Source organism: Thermobia domestica, chromosome 12 (genome assembly GCF_964235325.1).
Source record: "Thermobia domestica chromosome 12, izTheDome1.hap1.1, whole genome shotgun sequence".
NCBI lineage: Eukaryota > Metazoa > Arthropoda > Insecta > Zygentoma > Lepismatidae > Thermobia > Thermobia domestica.
In genome coordinates this window covers 116,467,298-116,489,677 of record NC_137465.1, presented here as the reverse complement: position 1 = coordinate 116,489,677, position 22,380 = coordinate 116,467,298, and the positions used below count along the sequence as shown (strand labels likewise).

The following is a 22,380-nucleotide window of genomic DNA, read 5'->3' as shown; positions in this document are numbered from 1 at the left end:
ATGTCATTGGGGTAAAAGTGTTAAAATGTGATTTATATTTCAAGATTGTCATAGTCACAGTTTGCAACAATTTTCTATTCACTGCTGCTTTGAAAAATGGCCACCATTTTGAAATTTTAATTGGATCGCCTCGAAAATCTATACAACAAATTTAGAATGCCTTTTGCTTCTACCCTCAAAATTTCAACTTAAAAGACCGAAAACTGCACCCTGTGTGCTACAGGCAAACAAACGAACAAATGTAGATCGAGTCATCCCAGGAGCATCTCTTCAGTGGCATTCGCCAAATATGAATACCAAATATATTAAATTTAAAATAAATACATATTTCACGTTTTATAAAATAAATGTTTCAAAATGCCTTATATGAAATAATTATCTTCCAGCATAAAATAAATGGTTTTATTGTTGAAATTCACTTCCGATACTTTATGCGTTCAATTACGGGAATTTCCTGAGCACTTTTGAACTGATGTGGAATAAGATTAGAAACAGGCTTGAGCTGGAAAAAACTGTGAATTTAGTTCAGATATATAGATTTTGAAGGTCAGGAAGTAAGAGAGATACAGAGTGGTGATTCTCTCACGCCGTGCAACACTGAACTTAGCTACTGTGGAAATTAACTTACTATCAGGAAGTAAGGAAGATTCTATGGAGTGGTGATCCTTTCACATTGTGCAATATTGAACTTAGTGACAGTAGATTAGAAAATCATTTCAAACTAAATTAGAAAATATCTTTCACGTTTTAGTTTTTCCATGTTTTGTAATTTTTTTAATCTTCAATGACATTTGTGTGGACTGAAAGACCTAGCCACATTTCATACTAATTTCTACATTCTAGGTCACTATGTTTTCAAATTTTATTATTGCATTTTGTTTTACAGTATTTTCTAAAATATAAAATTGCATATGTTACTTCAAACAGGCTATAAGCATAATCCATACATTAATTTGTTCTATAATTATCTCAAGCAGAGTTTTTTTTTTCTCCTCATTCAGTGCATTTAGAACTTTATAAAGGTCTTAGAAAACACTTTATATGTTGAATGTTGTTGTATACCTTAATGTGAAATCATCTAATTCGCCCAAGGAAAGTCCAAAATCTGGTAAAAATCACTTTCAATGTCATCACCTTAGTTGTACCAATAATATACTAATAAAAAGCTCAAAAAGCCAGGTGAGTCCAACCCGAAAAAACCTAGTGGGATTTTTCGGGCGGGCTGGGCCCACTTGGACAAACCCTGCTATTATCACTATAATCTTTTACTGCCATTTTTGCATCTGACGTTTAATTCGTTTCAGTAGCATATTTTACCCCCACCTTTTTTTTTTTTTTTTGGTACACTCATGGTATTATGTAGGTTATTATGTGAAGCAGGGATATTTTACACCAAATTATTGATATGTCTTAGAATAGTTTAAAGTTATACAACGAAATTAAATTTTAACTACAATAATAATAATAATAATAATTATTATTATTATAACGATGAATACTGCTATGGTAACAGAAAAATAAATTTTATTACATTACTAAAGATCTCTTTCCATCAAATACTTGTTGCATGTGTGTGAAAAATAAGCTAGGCCCACCCTTTCGAGAGTATTTTCATTTTCGTTTTTTACCATCATCTTGTTGTCCTCCATTTTCTTCTCTGCTGCCATTTTGAAATGCTTATAATCACGTACTACATTAATACGTAACGATTAGAAATCGGAACTTGAGACCGCTTTCTGCGGCTAAAATTTCGGTTTTGTCACCACTTGAAATACCTATGACCACGCACCGCAGTAATTGGACCCATTCCCCTCCCCCCTCCGATAAGAAGGTTCGCAGAAGAACCCTCAATTTTGCCGTTTCCGAACATTGCTTTTGGTACCCTTCGGAGCCCGCCTCATGAAGTTATAACCGTAAGTAGGTGACTAAGGTCAGTAATGGTGCAATGAATCACTTGATTCGGTTCACTAGTTTAGAATATTAGGGTGATTATACTTCGTCACTTTCCCCTTGTCTCCATTTTCTTTTGGCCACTATGTTGAAATGGTGCAATGACAACTTTTACCCAGTATTTCTTTAAAAAATAAAAAAAAAAAGTGTATTCGGAGGGGCTCATACTATTTTCACATGATACTAATCTATTATTATATTACAGACGTATTAATTTGATCTCCTCCGGGAGAGGACCCTCACAGCTCCGGGGGGCAGTGCCCCCATAAAACATGTCTGAGAGAAACACCGCTTTTACTGTGCCGGTTCTGTTGTCTGTGGCACTAACTTACAATGTTAGAGTGTGTGCAAAAGCGCATCTCTTTATCTGGTGCCCTCTGGATGGCACAGACACACACGTCACAGCGCAAGACCTTACATCAGCCTGTCCCTTCTTACAGGGCGGGCTAAAAAGGACAGAAAAGAATGGGTCAGAGTGGACGGCTCGACAGCTTTAAGATTTGAATCTGAACCACCCAATTTCTTAGAAACCATGTTAACATCTAGCATCCACTCCCTTTCCTATGGGGTGACATTGATAAATTTTAAACCTAGCAAATTACTGGTAAAATATAAGCATTAATAAATACTTTTTTTCCTTAATACCTGACATATTATTAATATCCGCATTGTCACTGGCACTTAAGATTTCATACCGACCTTCCTAGCAAAGGGGGCTAGCTTGCTTTGATAATAATCGACACTTCGATAATACTCGAAATTTCGATAATACCCGAAACTTCGATAATACTCGAAATTTCGATAATACTCGAAATTTCAATAATTTCAAATACTCGAACGGTTTCAAGTAACCGATGACAACTCGATAAATTTTCACTCTCGAAATTCGATAGGTCCTCAGCCTTATCGAATACTCCGACATCCTCCTTCAGTGCCTTCACCTCCTGCCTATTAGTTGAATTTCAACATACTAATCATGTGTAAATCTAAACATAATAAAATATGGAGAGTTGGATAACAATTCTTCCAATGTTGACGACGATTCATTTTTCTTGATAAAGCATCAGCTAAGTGGAATAGTGTTAGCAACATTCTAAGTTTAAACCCTGACTTCGTTAAACAGAGAGAAGTCGAAAATATTATTCGAGAACTTAGATCATGAATATCTCGTGGAAATGATTGAGTATTTCTCTGTATCGTTAAAGGCTGCTCTAAAATACTTATTTCAAGAAATTTTCAAAAACCTATTATCTTTCAATTTCCCGCGAAAGGCAAAATTGGTGAACCTCGGAGGTCACATCTTCTGCCTCTTTTATTTCGATTATTTTTAAACTAGTTGTCTGCTGTAATATCATCCTCCCATATAGTATTATTTCTAAATCTAAAAATCCACTAGTGTTTCCACTGTATTTGATGCTACTATTCTTGCATAATGATATGAACCTGAATCAGACTGGAGTAAAACAAACAACTGTTTAAAAAAAATTAAGAAGAATATCATATTACTCAGACACAGAAGGAAAGCAAATTATTCGAAATATAACTACCACCTATGTTGATCCCAGCAGCGAGAGTTGGTTCTATTACAGATCTCAAAGTGAGACTGCAAGCAAATCTGATATTTTACATGTATGTCAATCTGCTGTCAGTGAAGTCTTTCGACATCTCAGGTTGAGATTTGGAAGCTTCATTGAAAATCAATGCCTTAATTATACCATTAAAAAAAAAAAAAAAAAAGTCTAAGATAGGAAACACCATAGTAATATATCACCCCAATAACTCAGTGCGAAATGAAATTTGACCCATAAGCACTTATTATCACTATGATAAAAAAACTAATTTCTTTTAGTCATTTCTAGATAAATTATTACAAAGCAATATAAACAACTTATCAGAAACAAATGTGGTTTCATGTCTCCTACAAAACAACACGTCGAGATGAGGTTCTCAATCTCTATCTGCTCAAAGAGCTAAGACAAAATGATGTATTATATGTTAAATTCTTATTGTACAGCACTACATTGAATAACCATCCTTAATATAACACATTTAATGAAAGAAAAATGAATCTATAATACAGTAAGTTCTCAGTCTGGAAGTAACGTTAATTCCTATAGTTAACAACTGCCGCTATACTTCTGTTTCACTGCCTGCTTTTATTTGAAAATGGACAGTGATATGAAAATGAACGTGTTTTTCTGTTTATTATTAAGAGGGGTCTTAATTTTTACGATAAAATTATTTCGGTAGATCTCAGACCATATTGAGAAGTTGTCAAATCAATTTCGAAGAGAAAATTTGTTAGACAAGAATTCATACATGATTTATACATGAGGCTACGTTATACATGATTTAGTAAGAGGATAAATGAGAATTTTTATTTCTCTTTTATTTAACACAGTCTGCTTTCATTCTATTAATTAATTATCAAAAGTGACTATTTCAATTCATGAAATATTATACATTTATCTATAGCTAACTACCTCTACGGTGTAGATCAAGAATAACTGTACCAATACAAAATAATTGCATATATTCCACCTTTTGGACAAAATACTTTCTTAATACCTTAGAAAATATTTTATAAGCGATATTATGTTCTTCGACATTGTGGGGGCTTTAATTACTATGGTTATGAATAGAACATTTTCTGGGCAGTGTTCGATTCAAACTGCCTTACTAAGATCGAACTAAAATCAGTTTACTATTAATTCTCTCAGATAGTGGGAGCGAAATGTAACACATAGATGGATGAATGAATGTGTATGTATGATGTGTGTATGTATGTATGTTCCACGCTGGGGCAATTTCAACCAAACTTCACACACATATGACTTATAATATGGGAGGAAAAATACATCCCCATCGCCCCTAGTAGGTGGAAAGGAACGATAAAATAATCGAAAGCGCTCAATATTAGTATCGAATACATAGTTTTCTGGGTCGTTAAGCTGATTGGTGGCAGTTTCGATAACACTTAAGGCCAAATTTAGTCGGAAAAGGAAAACACCCTTAAAATCCAGAGAATGGAGTGGGTAAAGGGGATATGTGAAAATAATCGAAAACAGACGATATTCGAATTCAATTCAAAGTCTTCGGCTTCAGGAAATCGGCTGATCCGTTTGAAATGACATTTGGAAAATAGTTTACCCCATGAATATGCTCTTTATTCATGTTACTTTGGATAAAGGACATATTCTACACGCTAGAAGCAGAAGTCTTATGGATTTTAATCATTACACTTTCATTGAAATGTAAGGGGGAAGGAAATTCCAGTATTTTCCATAAACCTAATCTCCTCATACGAAGATTAGGTATTGCAGCTAGTTTTATTTATGCCTAAAACAGCTGATTGCTGAATCTAAGATATAATTGCTCTATTATTGCTGTAATGCTGTAATTTTGTGTACACCTGTTATGCTCAATCAATATAAATAGACTTTTCAAAGGAAACCCACTGAGCTATCAGTATAAAATCAGAAGTACTGCACAATATTAATATATCATATGAGCACATGGGGGTATAATTGAGTTTAAAAATGTATTTTCTGTCCGTACTCAGGATAGCAATTAATATGAAGTCTTTGCATAATCCTCAGTAAAATCACCATTCCTACCACATATACAGAATGGTAAGTCTTTTCTTTTCACAATAGCTTCGAAATGAATTAACTAGTTTGAGTTCGGTCGTTAAGTTTCTCCAAAATTATTTTACATTATGTCGTATAGCTGGAACAAAGGAGTCCCGAATCAGGCATCTGACGTAACATACATATATTACTAACGTATTAACATTCATTGAAAAAAAAAAAAAAACAAAAAACGAAAGTGACTAAGTTTTTGCAACATCCATTGAACATGGAAGGAAAGAAGTAGGAAGAAATGTTATGATAAAAAATCAGCATTTGAAAAGTAATGCCGTGACGCGGCAATTATTTCTATAGGAAGGAAGATTTTACACTACTATCACATTCGCAAGCCACGATTTTGATTACAATACTCTACGGTTCCCACCCAACTATTTCGATTCTTATTCTCATTTTGGATTTATTTTTATTATCTTTATCGATTATCATTTTTCATTTTACGTTATTATGGGGCCATGGTGGCTCAGTTGGAGTGCTCATCTCTGAAGTGTCCTTGATACAATCTTAAATCATGTGTGTGTGTGTGCCAGATATGTCTCCCACATTCTCATTCTCATTCTGTTCTCCCATTTCCTTCCACATTCTCATTCCACCATTTTTCACAACAATTCACTTTTACCAATCATCATTCTCTCTTCGTCTAAAGAACACAGCCATGTAGCGTTAAATTTAAGATTTCATTATATTATTATGTATTGCTCAGGCATTATGATATAGCCAAGTATTCTCGTAATCTTGGGTAAAACTTGAAAGGATGATGAACAATGACAGAAGAAGCAATTTGAGATAAGGAACCACTGTCCGAAAAAGCGTGATACAAAAATGTCCATAATTTGAGAAAGAACTGTCCGATGGAGGTGAGGTCAAAGGTAATAATGACAAAATAAGCATTTTGAGATACGGAACTACTATCCAAAAATGCGTTGGTTTCGAGCTATAGCCCAGAAAATTTGTCGGAAAAATACACTAATGATTATAACTGGAGAATTAACTGTCAGATCAAGGTCCGGTCTAAGGAACTGTAGATTTCATTATGCAAAAATTAGTGGAAGACGGGCAGACTTTCTTCCAGAAAATTTTATCGAAGGGGAAGGAATAAAATGTGAGGGGGTTGCACTGGGACACTATTTCCTAAAGGACATGACCTGCACAAGAATGGTGTCATGTAATCGTAATTTATCTTAGCTCTCGGAGACTTTGATTCCCGAAGTATACTTGGAAAAAATCCTGGAGACAGGGGTGGCTCAAGGGCATTCCAACATAAAAGTAGAATGCTCCTGACTTGCGAGCTACTGTTGTTTATTCCAGTTTGTCGTCGTTATGCAATGCTATCGGAGGTGGGGATGACAGGAATTATATGTCAGGTGAATAGCTGCGGCGTGGACCTAACGGGAAATCAGGATATTGCGAATGCTATTGAGTTAGTTTAGCCACTACCGAAGACGAGGACTGCACGAAAGCAGACTTCGCCTTGGTGCAAATGTTACGAGATAAACTGCAATTGCCTTCCTTTCTCGCTCAGTTGTCTTTCACATCACAAATTCTTCTTCCTCCAAGAATTCAGCTTAACAAGATAGCTTTTAAGCTACTATGAGACAGTCTTGATGCCTAGAATGCAGTTCTATCCCACTGCTGATCATTTTAATTGCTTCTAACACTTTATTGCCGGATTTTAGGGTAGCGGCTGCACATCTCAAAGTGGTTCTTTTACCATTATCCATCATTCCTGAAAGTTATATCCGAGGTCATGGTGCCTTTAACGTTTCCATTGCTTTTCGGCCAAACATTCTGTCTTTTTGTACACGATATGCCATGCTTCTTCTTGAAACAATTACAGTAACTGTTTTCTCCTCATATTTCCAATAAGGCACACGGAATACCTTATTTTTCACAGAGCTATTCTTGTGACGCCCGCGTTTCCCATTCATTTTTACATTACTGAAATCTACAGGTCCAACAAGGAATATTTTCTTAAACCAGACCTTAATCTTGGTCATTCTGTATCATTCCGACAAACTTTCGGTAGGCTATAGCTCGAAACAGATACATTTTAGTAGTTATTCCATATCTCAAAATGCTTATTTTGCCATTGTGCGTCATCCTTAAATGTTTTATTTAAGGTCAAGGTGCCTTCAACGTATGTGTTATTTTTCCATATTTTTATCATTTTTGCCCACAATATTGTACTTTTTTTAAAATATTGACAGTGATCACAATATAAACTTATTCGCCATAATTTTGTGTATGGTAGGCAGTATATGGTATTTTCTTTGGAGCTATCCTTGCGCCGCCCCTGCTCTCCATCCACTTCTACATTAATGGAATCTACAGGTTCAACAACCAAATATTATCTTGAACCGCGCCTTGATTCAACAACTCCAGTTACGTACATTTTTGTATTATTCCGACAGATTTTCGGCGGTCTATAGCTCAGAACCTACGCATTTCCACACAGTGATTCCGTAAGTTACAGAAACACCCGGTGTACGTATATTTCCCTTAATTAATAATGCCTTTCCTTCTATCTTCCCGACCAACTGTTCCCCAATCAGTTTTATATTCCCTCACTCAATTCTCTTCGCTTTCAACTATATAACATATTACGTGACTTCGGATTCGGATGTTTCAATTTTAATTCTACATTTCCTATTTATTCTATTCTCTATTTGATAACGCATTTAGCGAAAACTTGTAGTTTACTTTTGTATATGTATAGACTGTATTCCACTTTTCACGGCAACTGCATTGTTAGCTTTTAAAACAGCTGCTTTTAATTGAGTTAACTGACTGATTTTGTTCTTTTCCCTAAAACACATATAGGAAAGCTTTAAAAAATCAATCTGTTTATTTATTTTTAATCCGCGTGTATTTATTTCTATTTATTGTGTGACTATGCAGATTCTTTTTTGTACCTCGTCTCAGTCCGATATTTCTCGCTGAGAGTCGTAGCACATGTTCGACCTGCGATTATGATTCTTACAATGAAATTGTTACGGCCCGTATTACACCCTTTTGGTTCTAGGAGAGAATAACAAATACATAGGAATGGTGGAATGAGGGTAGAGGAAATTGGAGAAGCCACAGATAGTATGAACACAATGCTGTCAAATATGAACTCTCACGGCTTGGGATCAATATATGGACCCTTTGCACCAGATAAAAGCTTAACTAAACCACTATGCTTCCTTTTGTGATTATGAACGCAAACCTGCAAACGCTGTTGCCCTGCAAATTGAAAAGTTGACACTTTCACTAACACCGTCTATCACACAAACTTTCCCAGGATCGTTTTGTTTCTTCAAATGTCTCCATATTTGCTATTCTCAGTAACTGCAAAAGCAGATTTCATATCTAAACCAAAACCACCACTGCAAATAAATAATTATAATATGTTATATTTTCTTTTTATGACAATTAAATTTACTGGAAGTTTCATCCAACAAATATGCTTATAACTCTGTATGAAATTTGGTTTTATATCACGTTATATATGCTCCACCTTTTATTTCTCAACTATCTATGGTTCTTTCAAAGTTCAAATAAAACGTACGTATATAGTATTGCGTACAGATTTATTCTAGTTTGTATTTAACTTCTAAATTGTAATAATCATTAAGATTCTACAAATTTAACACATTCTTTGTGCAGAGTAGAGATGCAACTGTTCGGTAAAAACGACACTTTTCATGAAAAAACCGAAGTTTATTCTCCCCACGGTTTTTTGCATTTCAAATTCTTTTTTATTTATTTATTTATTTCAACTTCAATAAAGGAATAATAGTATGTTCCATCTTTCCTACTACAATATACTATATTTTTGATTATTGTGTTTTGAAGAAGAAAAACATCAAGAAGTAAATTTTCAAAAATTGAAAAATAATTAATAATTCGATAAGACAGAAAAGCAGCAAATCGGGGAATGAAGTGGGTCTTTTAGTTTCAACGAACTGTTTGTAGAGCTATTGGAATAGTGTTCAAAGACAGAAACGCTTTAGCAAAAAGATTAATAGTATTAGCAATAACAGTACTGAAAATGTAATAGTTACATTTTTATTCCACGAAATTGTAATTTAAAATTTATGCATAAATTAAAACTTCAGTTTGTAATATGTTTTTTGTCTAGAAACACATTTTATGTGGAAGCATTGGCCGAACAAGTATATATACAAAATATATAGAATTTATTAAGGTCTTCAAATTCGGGAAGTGATAAACGTTGTCTCAACGTTTTTAATTTCAAATATACTTACACAATATAACAATAAACAAAGAATGAACTTTTACTACTAAACTAACATTCTGTCCAAAATAACTGTTCATGCAAACGCGGCTCGTGAGGGAAGTTAAATCGGTAAAAATTAAAGTTTATTGTTTCAAACTAAGAGTTATCTAATGTCCTAATTCTTATATACGACAATCCGAAAATCAAGGTTTATAAAATAATTTTTTATCTTTTCCCTGATTTCCAGGTGCTAGAGCAACAAGTTTCTCTGACCCGCGGCATTTAATAAGATAAAGCTCCACTAATGAAGAATGCTTGTAAGAGTTAAATAAAGGTTTAGTTTAGAGCTAAATAAAGGTAAGTAGATAAAAAAACTTGTAAACAAACCAAAGAATCGGTATTTGTGCTACCGAACAAATTTTATCTGTACGTTAAACTAATGAAATACTTTTTAAGAAATTTGCTATCCTTTTCCCAATGAACAACTGTAACATGGAGATTTTCAGAAAAGTTTTAAAATAGTACTTCAATGTAAAAACAAATTAGGTAAGCTTCTAAAAATATGTAGTAAATAAAGAAAAATACAATTAATTACATTATTGAGACATTTTAATTTTTCTCCAAATTCCACAGAAATAGGATACAAGAATGTCTTGAATGGTATATCATAATAAAAATTAGGGGAAGGGAATATTACCGCTGGATCTAGGTGCCAAAATCATACTTCCAATCGCCGTGGCTACCTCGCTCCGGAAATATTTCGAGACTGAACTGGGAAATACTAGCAAAAATTCATTGTTTTACATGTGCTACTACTTTGAAACTTAAACTTTTTCTTTTCAACACCCTCACACGAAATAATCTTCTGAAAATACGAACATATTTAGTATTCTCTCTCGTCGGCTTTGAGTGTGAATAAGGTTTGGTATATGGTGGTATACTTGCAAAAGAATAAATCGTGAAAATATTGCGTTTTATACGTTTTCTGAGGTCCACAAGGGGGAAAAAAATCGCAAAAGCAAATATTTGAAGAGTTTAGCCCTTTTTTTTAAAAAAAAAAAGTATCATTAGTGTACGTTGCCTCCCATTATGTTGCTTGACTCACAAGGAGACTTACGGAAGTGTCACTCAGCAATTTGACTGAAACTTTGCACACTTGTAGAACATCGAAAATTAATCGACACGTATTTTTTTATTTCGGCAATGGTGTGGATTTAAGGGTAGAAACCACCCTTTGAACATTAGGAGTGATATCGATGCATATACAGAAAACAATCATTTAATGTAGAAGAAAACATACTACCACGGAGATTTTATAATAGCTGATTCAGAATCTGACGTCATAATTACAAAATTCAAAATGGAAGATCCAGTATGACGATTACAATTACAAAACGTCTTCTACTTTGAAATGCTGTGCAGTTAGCCAAAAACAATCGTAATTGGCAGTTATTACTGCGAGAATTTTGCAGACCGATTTGAAACCCCTTTCTATACTTATTTGAACGAGATACTTGATTAAAGTGAATCTCTTCACCTCTCACTATTCGAGGTACTTATGTATAGTGAGTCCCCTCGCCTTTCACTATGTCAGAACTTTATAGTCTATCCTCAATTATAATTATGAATTTATTGAGAAAATGTTTTGCAGTAATGATATTCCGTATAAAAAAAAAAAAAAAAAATAAGTGTGTGTGATGCATAAACATTGTTTACACCACATACACAGCTTATTAAGACAATAACTGTGCCCAAATCGTAAAACTGCTGCACCATCTTTGAAACAAAATGTGATTTTCAAATCCAAGTAGTTTTTCTTCCAAATAACCGCTTTCGTGCCACGCATACGTAATAAGATTTGCAAATCTGCGAGAAGAATACTGATTATCAATCAGTGTTTGGATCTTAGTTATATTATTACGGATATGTAAATTAATGTTATAGTTGTAGAGAAGGACAATGTCAGAAGTGTATCAAGAAGTTTTTTTCTATCGCCTAAAGAACAACACATCAAGAGGCTGAATCCTACTAGTTATTTCTGCAGGAATGGTTTCTATTTTGAGGTACTCTTTTGTTCTTAAAATGGGTTTAAAAGTTGCTGAATTGTGACCACTCCACGAATATAATAACAAAATCGATTTTGTATTAGACACTTGAATAAGCATCCGGAATAGTAAAAGGAGAGGGGACTCACTTTAAAGATGTACCCCGACTAGTGACAGGAGAAGGGATTCACTTTCAAGTGGGAGGCAAGGGGACTCACTATACATAAGCACCCCGAATAGTGAAGGTGTAGAGACGCACTTCAATCAAGTAACTCATTAAAATAAGTACAGAAAGGAATTTCAAATCGGTCTGCAACCTCCTCGCAGTAATCCCTGCCAACTATGATTGTTCTTGGTTAAATGTACAGTATTTTAAACTAGAAGATCTTTTGTAATTATAATCGCCATGTTGGGTCCGTCATTTTGAATGTTGTAAATTTGACGTCAGATTCTGAATCAGCTATCTTAAAACCTCCATGGTAGTATGTTTTCTTCTACACTGAATGATTGTTTTCTGACTACGCTTCGATACCATCCCTAACGTTCAAAGGGTGGTTTCCACCCTTAAACCCACACCATTGCCCAAATAAAAAAAATACGTGTCGATTAATTTTCGATGTTCTACAAGTATGCAAAATTTCAGTCAAATCGCTGAGTGACACTTCCGTAAGTCTCCTTGTCAGTGGAACAAAACATTGTGTATATCACTCGTTAAAGCATATCACAAACGTTCATAATCAGAGGAATATCGTGGATCAGTGGTGCAGCGCTAAAGTCTGGTTCGAGATGTCTCTGGTTAGATTCTAGGACATGTGAGTTTGTGGTGGACAACATTGTGTCCGTTGGTTTTCTCGCGGTTCTGGTGTTTCCTCCTCCATGACCATTCCGCCAATTCCTTTAAATTATTCACTTTCATTGATCATTCTTCTCTCTTAGCCTACATGGAATAAACGTGGGACATGAAGCATGTACTGGTATGAGGTGAAAGCGTGTATTGGTATACAAGCTTTTTCCTCATATCTATTCCGTCTATCAATACAAAACTTGGTAGAGTCATTTCTTATATCCTATAGTATTTTTCGAGATACATTTGGATTGTGTACTTTTATCCGGAGCCACTTCAAAGGAGGCCAAACTATAAGCCATGATTTTCCAATGAACAGTGTTGATGTAATAGCTATTTCACTGCGAGTCTACGATTTTCTTTATATTAACAGAAGTAATGGGCCCCTGGGACTTACTCCGTTGTCCATGGCACCTAATTTTTTGTGCATGAACATATCTTTTTTATGTTTATCGAATAGACTAGGTTTGATTTGGATGTCCGGATGACACGTTCATGTCCGCTCTTTGTAAGTACTCTCCAATACAATGATCATTAAATCTAAAACCACTAAAAAAAATAATGAGACTTTATATGCAAATGCTTATAATTATGAAACGTCTTTAAATTTTTTTTATACACGAAGCTTGTCCAAAAAGTAAGTTTCCCTAGGGCGGTAAACTCAAAGAAGACACAGAGGCTTGAAACATTTATTGCCACAGGCACAGCATAAACAATAGTTTTTCAGCATATTCAAAACCGGGTTCAGATACTTGCCATATCGTGGATCATGTGTGTTCATCAAGATTTTACGAACACTTGCCCTTTTACGAACATTTTTCATTTTTTTGTTTAAACCAGGTGTTTTTTTTTTTTTTTTTTAAACAAGTTTAAACCAGCCAACCCTGTGTAAAACACTCCAAAATCTGGTTTTCTTCGATACTGTAGCGACCTTAGTTTGTAGCACTGCATGATAAGTGTCGTATTGTATGTTTCCGTTTTACATGTAGAATTGAAATATGTACTCGTAATAATGTGACGTAATGCCATTTGAAAAGCTACAACTTTATGTTGGGTTAGCAACGCTGTTAACTTTTTGGTATCATAGAGAATGCCAAACGATATCCCCTGCCAATACTTGCATGGTACAAAATCTCAATTTTTTCTTTGTTAGTTTAAAAGCTACAAGAGCGTATCTAGATAAATAGTCCATCCTATATATACATGTATGTCTTAACTTGAAAAACCCATAATATGATTATTTTTACTATTATTATTTTCATCAAATTAATTCCTAAGGTGCAATACAATTATTAGATAATTGTGATTTAATTAATCGTAAATTCTTAAGGGCCTACGTCACATACTTCACCAGATACACAAAAAGAATTAGGGAATTTCACAATCTGATTCCTGTTAGTATTGACAAGATAGAGGTTTGTCTTTAATTATTTCCTTTTTTCAGTGCAACGTTTTCAATTTGTACTCAACTGACACATGGAGAAACATATTTTTTGTATTAACACGCGCGTTTGTGCTACAAGAACATAGGGACTGTAGTTTCATTGATTTTTGCTCTAGACTAGCTGGCAATTAGATTCATGGAAAATATCTGAGCCTCCTCCCTCCCTTAGGATACGCATATTAATGAGTGTGACTACAAAAACTCAGGAAGATATTCTATTTTTGGCATAAATTCTGACCACATTTTATGCCCTTTAAGCAGTTATATAATAAAATCCCAGCTTAGGGTAAGTACTAACTTTGTTCAAAAACTCATTACAAATTGTTCAACTGTTTCCCTGTGATGCGATCACAAACAAGCAACGTTGATTAAAATCAGAAGAAAAAAAATATAGAAAATGCCTTCCTTCTCCTCTTAAAACGGAAATTTTCAAAAACGGACAGAGATTTGTCCTCTTATTTTTAATGAGTTTACATATCGAGTTTCATCTTCGTAATTTGACGGGCTGAACTCCACTATTTTCATTAAAATGCGCTCATTAATCAAAGTAACACAATTTAAAAAGCTCAAGGCAGGTACTAACTGAGTTTGAAAATTCATTTCAAACTATTCAATCGTTTCTCCGATCACAAACAAGCAACATCGCTTTTAATGTAAAGAAAGAAATTATAGAAAATGCCTCCTTAAAATGGAAATTCTCAAAAACCTTAGCACACAGGTCTACTTACTTTTAATGAGAACTTCCATCTTTCTAATTTGACAGAAACGTGAAATACTCAATTTCTCGCATAGATTTTGACCCTCCATTCTCCCCCTCTTAGAATACATATTTTAATTAAAGTAACATGATGAAAACCCAGTTCGAGGTATGTGATAACTATCAAAAAATTAATTTCCAACGGCTTGACCGTTTCCCTGTGATATGACAACAAAAAGATGATTTTCATTTTTATGTAATAGGTTACAGTTGAACACTGTTACAGTGCATTTGATCGATCTCAAACTAAATTCATTATGCATGATTACCATTATTTTTTCAATGGTAATTTGTTCTGGTGACGTTCTCTTGATAAATACATATTTTAAGCCAATTCTGAAACTAGGCGCGTACTAACAAACACGGTTTTAAAAAAAAATGAGAATTATAAACACACTAAGGTTATTATTTCCATCCAAGTTTGAAGTACATTTTTAGGAGTATGACATTAATTTTTATGTGGGTTTTATTCCCCTCCCCTCCCCCACCCAAAAAACACTGGTGAAAATTCCAACTACCCTATTTCAATATATATTAATTACTGTAGAGAAAGCCTTTCTTCAATACATACAAATAACAATTATTAACATTACAAATTTATAATTTAAAACCTATTTTGAGTTACGACACGCTTATTCTGTGAGTGCGACATGTATATAGCCCTAAGATAAGTGCACTAACTTAATTTACCTTTTTTTATTAGGGTTTTAGGATTTCTTTCCGATGGATTCTTAATCAAAACACTGTCTTAATCACTTACAGAGAATTACGTTAAATCGCTGTATGAACAATGTAGCCAGATCAAATTATTTTTCTACATACAGTTATAAAAAACTTAAGTTTGACCTGGCTACATTCTTTACACAGCGATCTAAACTAATTGTCTGTTGAGTGATTATGACTTTTTGATTAAGAAAAATTCATCGGAAAGAAAACCTAAAACCCTAATAAAAAAAGGTTATTAGTAAACTAAGTTAGTGCACCAACATTAGGATTACATACATATATTTTTATACGTATAGCGCAATGATAGAAGCAATCTCTAACTATTGGGCGACCGTAAGTAGCAATAAAATCTTAAGCAATATTCATAAATTATCCTTGTAGAGGCACATGTAAAAATCGTGCTCTGGAGAAGGACTCAAGGTATTGTGTATCTGAAGGTAAGTACTCGAGTGTCTCACTCGAAATATTAGAAGAAAAATTGAAGAGGAACATTTCTAGGTGATAACGTAAGGTTGTGCTATTCAATTACAATCGCTCATTTAATATCGCGCATACGCGCCATTCTGTGGGCACATGACGAAACCATGTTATATTAATTATAAGTTAGTTTTGTTTCTTTTTTCTCGCTCTCCCAAAAATGAGGTTCTCCCCCACAGGTGGATGCACATTAAAAACAATGATACCAACTCCCCATATTTCTACTTAAGACCCTTTTTGGTTCACGTAAAAGTAGGGATGTACCGATACCCGATACCGATACTGAAGAGGCCGATATTTTTGGACACATTTCTTATATATTATCAGGAATTTTCAGAATAATGAAATGATCAACATTCTAATAGACATAAAAAGACAAGCAGAATTTCATATTAAGTTCCACACAAAAAATATATTTCCTCTAAATTTAATCCAGCTTACATAAAATAAACTAAAAAGAAGCAAATATTTATAGTGTAAACTTAATTCTAAGAACCAGTGATTGATCTTTAGAGTGATAATTTACTTTGATAGTTACATTGCATTTACTAGTCTCTCTTACATACATAGAGTGACAGCGACTGAACGTTAGAAGTAAGGGGGAGCAAAACATGATCTAAATATTTGTATATCAATGTTAGTTTTCCTGACAATTTCTAACACTTTGTTTGATGAAAAGTTGTATAATTAATAGGATACTAGTTTTTCAGTAAAAATACCGTATATTGTATTTCATATTTTATCGGTACGTGACGTTTGGACGCCGCCGTTTGGGCGCGGACGTTTGGGCCCCGCCGTTTGGGCACTGGACGTTTGGGCGCGAAGCCATTTGGGCGCCAGACGTTTGGGCGCGAGTTAAAAAGTCGTTATGTTAGGCGCTGAGTACTAAGTTCGAATCAAGATATCACAAGGTGTCTACTGTAGTGGAAGTCCTTGAATTATACTGGATTTTGTTTTACATACTAGAAATACTGGAATTTCAAAATTATAAAAACTGAATTAACAATTAAATTTTGTAAATTTAAGTTTCAACGAAAGTTAAGTGTGCTTTTTATTTGATAACTTTTCAAGCCAAATTACAGACTACATATGATGGACTGCATTACATACATAGTGAGCCTATTCCATTAAAAAAACTTAAAGCAGGCCTTCTACTGTAGTTACGCAATAAGTGTGAATGTCAAACATTTCTAGTGGCTAAATGACCAATATATGTACACTTAACTATTATTTTTCACTTTGAAATCGTTGTTTTTTTTTTCTTTCGCCACTTTCTTTAATGCAGATTAAATGCTTACAATGGGACGAAAAAAATGTGTGGTAAGTTTTGATTTTTATATTGGAATGTTAATAAAAAAAAGTGATACCAGAAATACGGCATACTACAGTTCCTAAACTCAATGTGTTAGACATCCTGTATGCAAAATATGTCTTACACACCATGTATGCAAAATATCTTTCCCTCAACTCGATTAGGATATAGGATTTTTAGATTTTTGGGCTCTCGGCATCTAAGGCCATTTAGCCCGTCATGTTTGAGGGAGCACACTATCCAGGGAAAGGGAAGGAAGGAAGCGGCCTGGACCTATAAATTAGGTACCACCCCGGCATTTGCCTGATGTAAATGAAGAAAACCCAGGAAAACCTCATTCAGGGTGGCTGGCCTGAAAGAGCGTGTTACACTTTTTCGACAGAGTGCTACCCACCGGGAATCGAACCCGGGACCGATCGCACCGAAGGCGAGAGTGTTAGCGACTACGCTGCAATCTTTTATTGGTAGTTCTTTATTGGACTTAAGGAAGAGAAGAGTTTGGCAAACGTAATACGAAAGAAAAAAAAAATTTAATATTCATAAATATGTAATTATTAACTTTCTTTAAAAAAATACAAAAATTAAATCAATATGTTTTAATTAACATTAAGAAAATTAACAGTTCGTCTGATTCCTTTATTTCCTAGCTTTCTTATATAATACAAAAATTAGATCAGAAGTACAAGAATCGTGAACAAGCGAAAAATCAATCCATGACGAGGTTAGGCAACAAATGCCACAAACGCATTAAACTATTTAATTTAGATGAATAAATAAGATAGAGATAGAAAATATACAGATAAATGAGGTGAGATAAAGATAGAAATGTAGGAAATGTATATATCTTGATTGGCGCTTAGTTTTCAGTGCCCAGCTTACTTTATATGTCGTAAATTGTGATTTTTACTATGTACCTCGCGCCCAAACGTCTGGCGCCTAAACGGCTTTGCGCCCAAACGTCCGGCGCCCAAACGGCAGCGCCAAAACGTCCGCGCCCAAATGGCGGCGCCCAAACGTCCTGTCCCGTATTTTATTAAGTAAATTGACAAGAGCAACGCAAGTAGGTACTAGCCTTTTGTACTCAACGAAGATCTAACCCGGAATGAACTTGAACCTGAACCCACGAAGTGGGGGTGATGTATATATTTCCTGAAAGCTTGGGTCAAGGTAAAATTAAAACCGTTACCAAAATTGAATTCCCCTTGGAGGCAGCTCCTTACTCATTTTTATTAAAATCTTTAAGCATGTCCATAAAGTCCGTTGCAACCCCGAAAAATCTGAAACGGTGAAATTGATATGAAAACAGAAAAGCATGACTTTTATCATTTCAAAAGTACAACGTATGAAGTAAAATAAATTTTACCAGGGTCCCCCGCAGGGCCCCAGACGGAGTCTAACTCAAAACTTTTACATGGAAAGGGGGGTCAACTTGCATATCGTATGAAAGTTGGTATTACATGAAAGAAGATAAATCAAGTCTCGACTCTCTACGATAAGCCTGTGCAAAATAGCGGTGGGTCAAAATATCAACACAATCTTCATTGCAAAATCTATGGCCACTTGTATGAATCTGAAACGGCGGGATAGGTGTAAAAACAAAAACACAATATGTCATTATTTCAAAAGTATAATGATTCAAAGTTAAAAAAAAAATATTTTAATAATGTATAATGATTCAGGGTCCCAGACGGGGTCCAACTCAAAATGTTGTAATGGGAAAGCGGTTCAAGTTGAGTGTCGTATGAAAGTTTATGTTAAGTGAAAGAAGATGAAACAACTCTCCGACTCTTGACGATAAGCCTGTGCAAAATGACGGTGGGTTAAAATGTAACACAAGCGTCATGAAAAGTCTATGGCCACTCATATTAATCTGAAACAGTGAGACAGGTGTAGAAACAAAACAAAAACTAGAATGTATCAAAGTAAAAAAAGAAATGTCCCAGAGTACCCAGCAGGATCCCAGACGGGGTCAAACTCAAAAGTTTCAAATGTCAAGGGACTGAACTTGAATAGTTATTTTGTTAACATGTCAACCATATTGTCATTGCATGAACATGTACTATTTAGGAACCCCAGAAGGGTTTACGTCCTCTCCCTACGACAAGGTTTGGGTTACGAGAGAAAAGGCGCTGCCTGGAAGTTGTTTATGTAAAAATTGGAAAGACAAAACTTATTGAAAAAGTCGTGACTATGCTAACTAGAAATGCCTGAGAAATTGGGAAGAAATCGCGCAGACTCTTCCCTCCTAAACATGAGAAGTTCCATTTTCTGCCGCAACTATACGGTACCTGTTAAGGTCGCTGCGACTTACTTTCTAGAAAGGTGATCGCAGCACCCTGAATAGGTACCTTATAGGTTTGCGGCAGAAACTTGAACTTTTTACGTTCAGTAGGGGAGACTGATCGACGTGCCTTTATTTTCGCTTCTTAAGTAAATAAAGAGTATTTGATCAAATAATGACCACAATGGATGGTGTGTTTTCTGCCTTGTGCAGCTTGAATAAATTCGATAAGGACGTGGTACCTTCCGAGGAAGCAAAATCTATCGCTTGCAGGGTACCAACTTCCATGAAAATGATGGTGACCACCTCGTGTTTTAAAAATGTCACGATTACTGTTGAGGATCACGTGACATTTGAACATATAGTAGAACCAATGGATAGTTGAAGTCAAGGAACGAAACGACCTGTTGACGATGAAGATTACAGTCCTACGACGTCTCAAGAATCGGCCATCTGGAGAAGCTACAGCGAGCAAAAAAAAATGTGAAAAACGCTCCACGCCTAGGACACCGCTGAAACAGGTAAGAAGCAGAAAGTTGCAAACTATGCGGCCAAAGATGATGTTAGAACCAGTGACATAAATCGAATTAGATCGTTTTTGGAGCAGAGTGCCGGACGAGAGAAGCTTATTCAGCTTCGCGAAGCTATCAACATGTGGTGTAAGGTACAACGTAGTCCACAAACATGTTATCAAGTGGCCGATAATGACATTGAGTTGAAGGCCTTGGGTCAAGACAGTAAGTTGGAAATCAATGATTTCAAAGCTTCTCGACCTTGGATCCGCACACTTCTGGCCGAAACGCACTGGGAATCACGAAGTCACAAAAGTCAAGACAATCGCAGCTCACACCAGAGCTGAGGAGTGGTCCAAAGAATTCGATACCTTTGTCTGCAACATCAGACGAGAAATCAATGACGGCAACTACAACCGTGATCAAATTGTGAACCTCGACCAGAGTGGCTTCAACTATGAACTTCTGACTCGCCGAACCTTAACGGAACGTGGCGTGAAAGATGATGTGGTACAAGTGAGATCTGAATCCAAAACGACTCACTCATACACAGTTCAGGAAGCTATATCAGCGGCAGGAAAGCTTGTCGGGCTAACAAGTCATCGTATTCAGGGAACCGTCTGGCGGCTTCGGCGCAAGAGTCCAGTCGAAGTTTCCTGTTATCCCTGGTGTCCTTTTGAAAGCCAATAAATCTGGCATGATGACCAAAGAATACTTGCCGCATTTTGCAGCTGTTATTGGAACACCATTTCTGCTGCTGAAAGATGATGCTGGTATCATGCGGAACAATGACATATATGAGCACTTTCCGGATTTACACCAGTGAACCATCACTCCTGGATGTACTTCTTTTGGACAACCATTCGACGTGGGGTACATATTCTACAGAAAGATGATGGTTAAGAAAGCACATAAACACGTGAGAAATGAAGGACCTGGTGACACTCTCGACATGACCAACTGCTTTTCAAGTGAGCATCTCATCGGAGTCATTCGGAACCAGTTACAGTCTGAAAGGTTCCGCGACATGATAAAGTATGCATTTGGAAATGCGGATACATAGATTCACCTACCAGTCAGTCAAGGATTTGTCCTTTAGCTTCGCTAAAAGTGATTCTGCGTTATCATTGTGCTCGAAATCCGATGATCAGCATTGCATGAAGAAGAGTTTCATCCAGTGCAGTTGGTGTTTAGAAACAATGTGTATTCTTGAATAACGATATGGAACAGCCATTGCATGAAACTCTAAGGCCTCACTATCATTGAGTTGAGTTGATTTTAGTTTAGCGTCCCTTTCAGCAGCGAGGCGATATGAGACGTGGACCTACTGATTAACGTGGAATCCGAACCACATGAGCTCCCGCCGGGAATCGAACCCGGGTCTCCCGCGCCAAAGGCGCGTACGCTAACCGCTTAGCCACGGAGGAGCTCGGCCTCACTATCATGTCATCGAATGAGCGGAGATCCTTGGTGCATTACATGGTCCTCACATCACCAAAACAAAAGCCACAAAACGTATCATTCATCACTACAAAAGTACAACGTACCAAAGTAAAGAAGTCTCCCATAGCCTCCCGTAGAGTTTAAGGCGCTTCACATTTCTAGGAATGGCCTTGCACATTTTTATTAAAAAAAAAAAAAAAATCTTGTCACTTTGACCCCCTACTATTTTGCAAAGGGTTTCGCAGAATGTCGATACTTTCATTTCTTGTTTAACAACTCTTTTTAAAGATATGCCAGATAAATCCCCTTCCTATTTACATATTTTGAAATGGACTTCATCTGGATCTCTAACAAAATAAAATCCTTCAGTGTGTCCTACTTATGAAATAATGGAACACGCGTCTTCCTGTTTTCACGTCTCACCATTTCAGATTTATAGGGGTGGCTATAGACGTTTCGATTAGTATATTTTGACCCGCTGCCATTTTGCAATGATTATCGACAGTCGAGACGTCTCCTATGTCCAATTCTGTATCATTTAACGCGAGCTTTCACATGATGTGCTTATTTGCCCTCCTTGGCATTTGAAACTTTAGAGTTGGACCCTGGAACATTCTTTTTTCCTTGATATATTCTAGTTTTTGTTTTGTTTTTATACCTGTCTCACCGTTTCCGATTAGTAGGAGTGGCCATAGACTTGAATGACGCTTGTGTTGACAT

At 35.6% G+C, this 22,380-nt stretch overlaps 1 protein-coding gene across 3 annotated transcripts in view; it reads right to left on the bottom strand.

The window, feature by feature from the left end:
* Positions 1–22,380, bottom strand: part of LOC145666601 (uncharacterized) — a 102,239-nt gene that overhangs the window by 49,517 nt on the left and 30,342 nt on the right. The window contains exon 5 of one of the 3 annotated variants that reach the window (XM_081734008.1): positions 8,828–8,965. The exons of the other annotated variants lie outside the window; for them this stretch is intronic. Coding sequence (XP_081590134.1) covers positions 8,896–8,965 — 70 coding nt within the window. The 3' untranslated portion in view covers positions 8,828–8,895. Of the gene's footprint in view, positions 1–8,827; positions 8,966–22,380 lie in introns of those variants that run through there. 3 annotated transcript variants of the gene reach the window in all.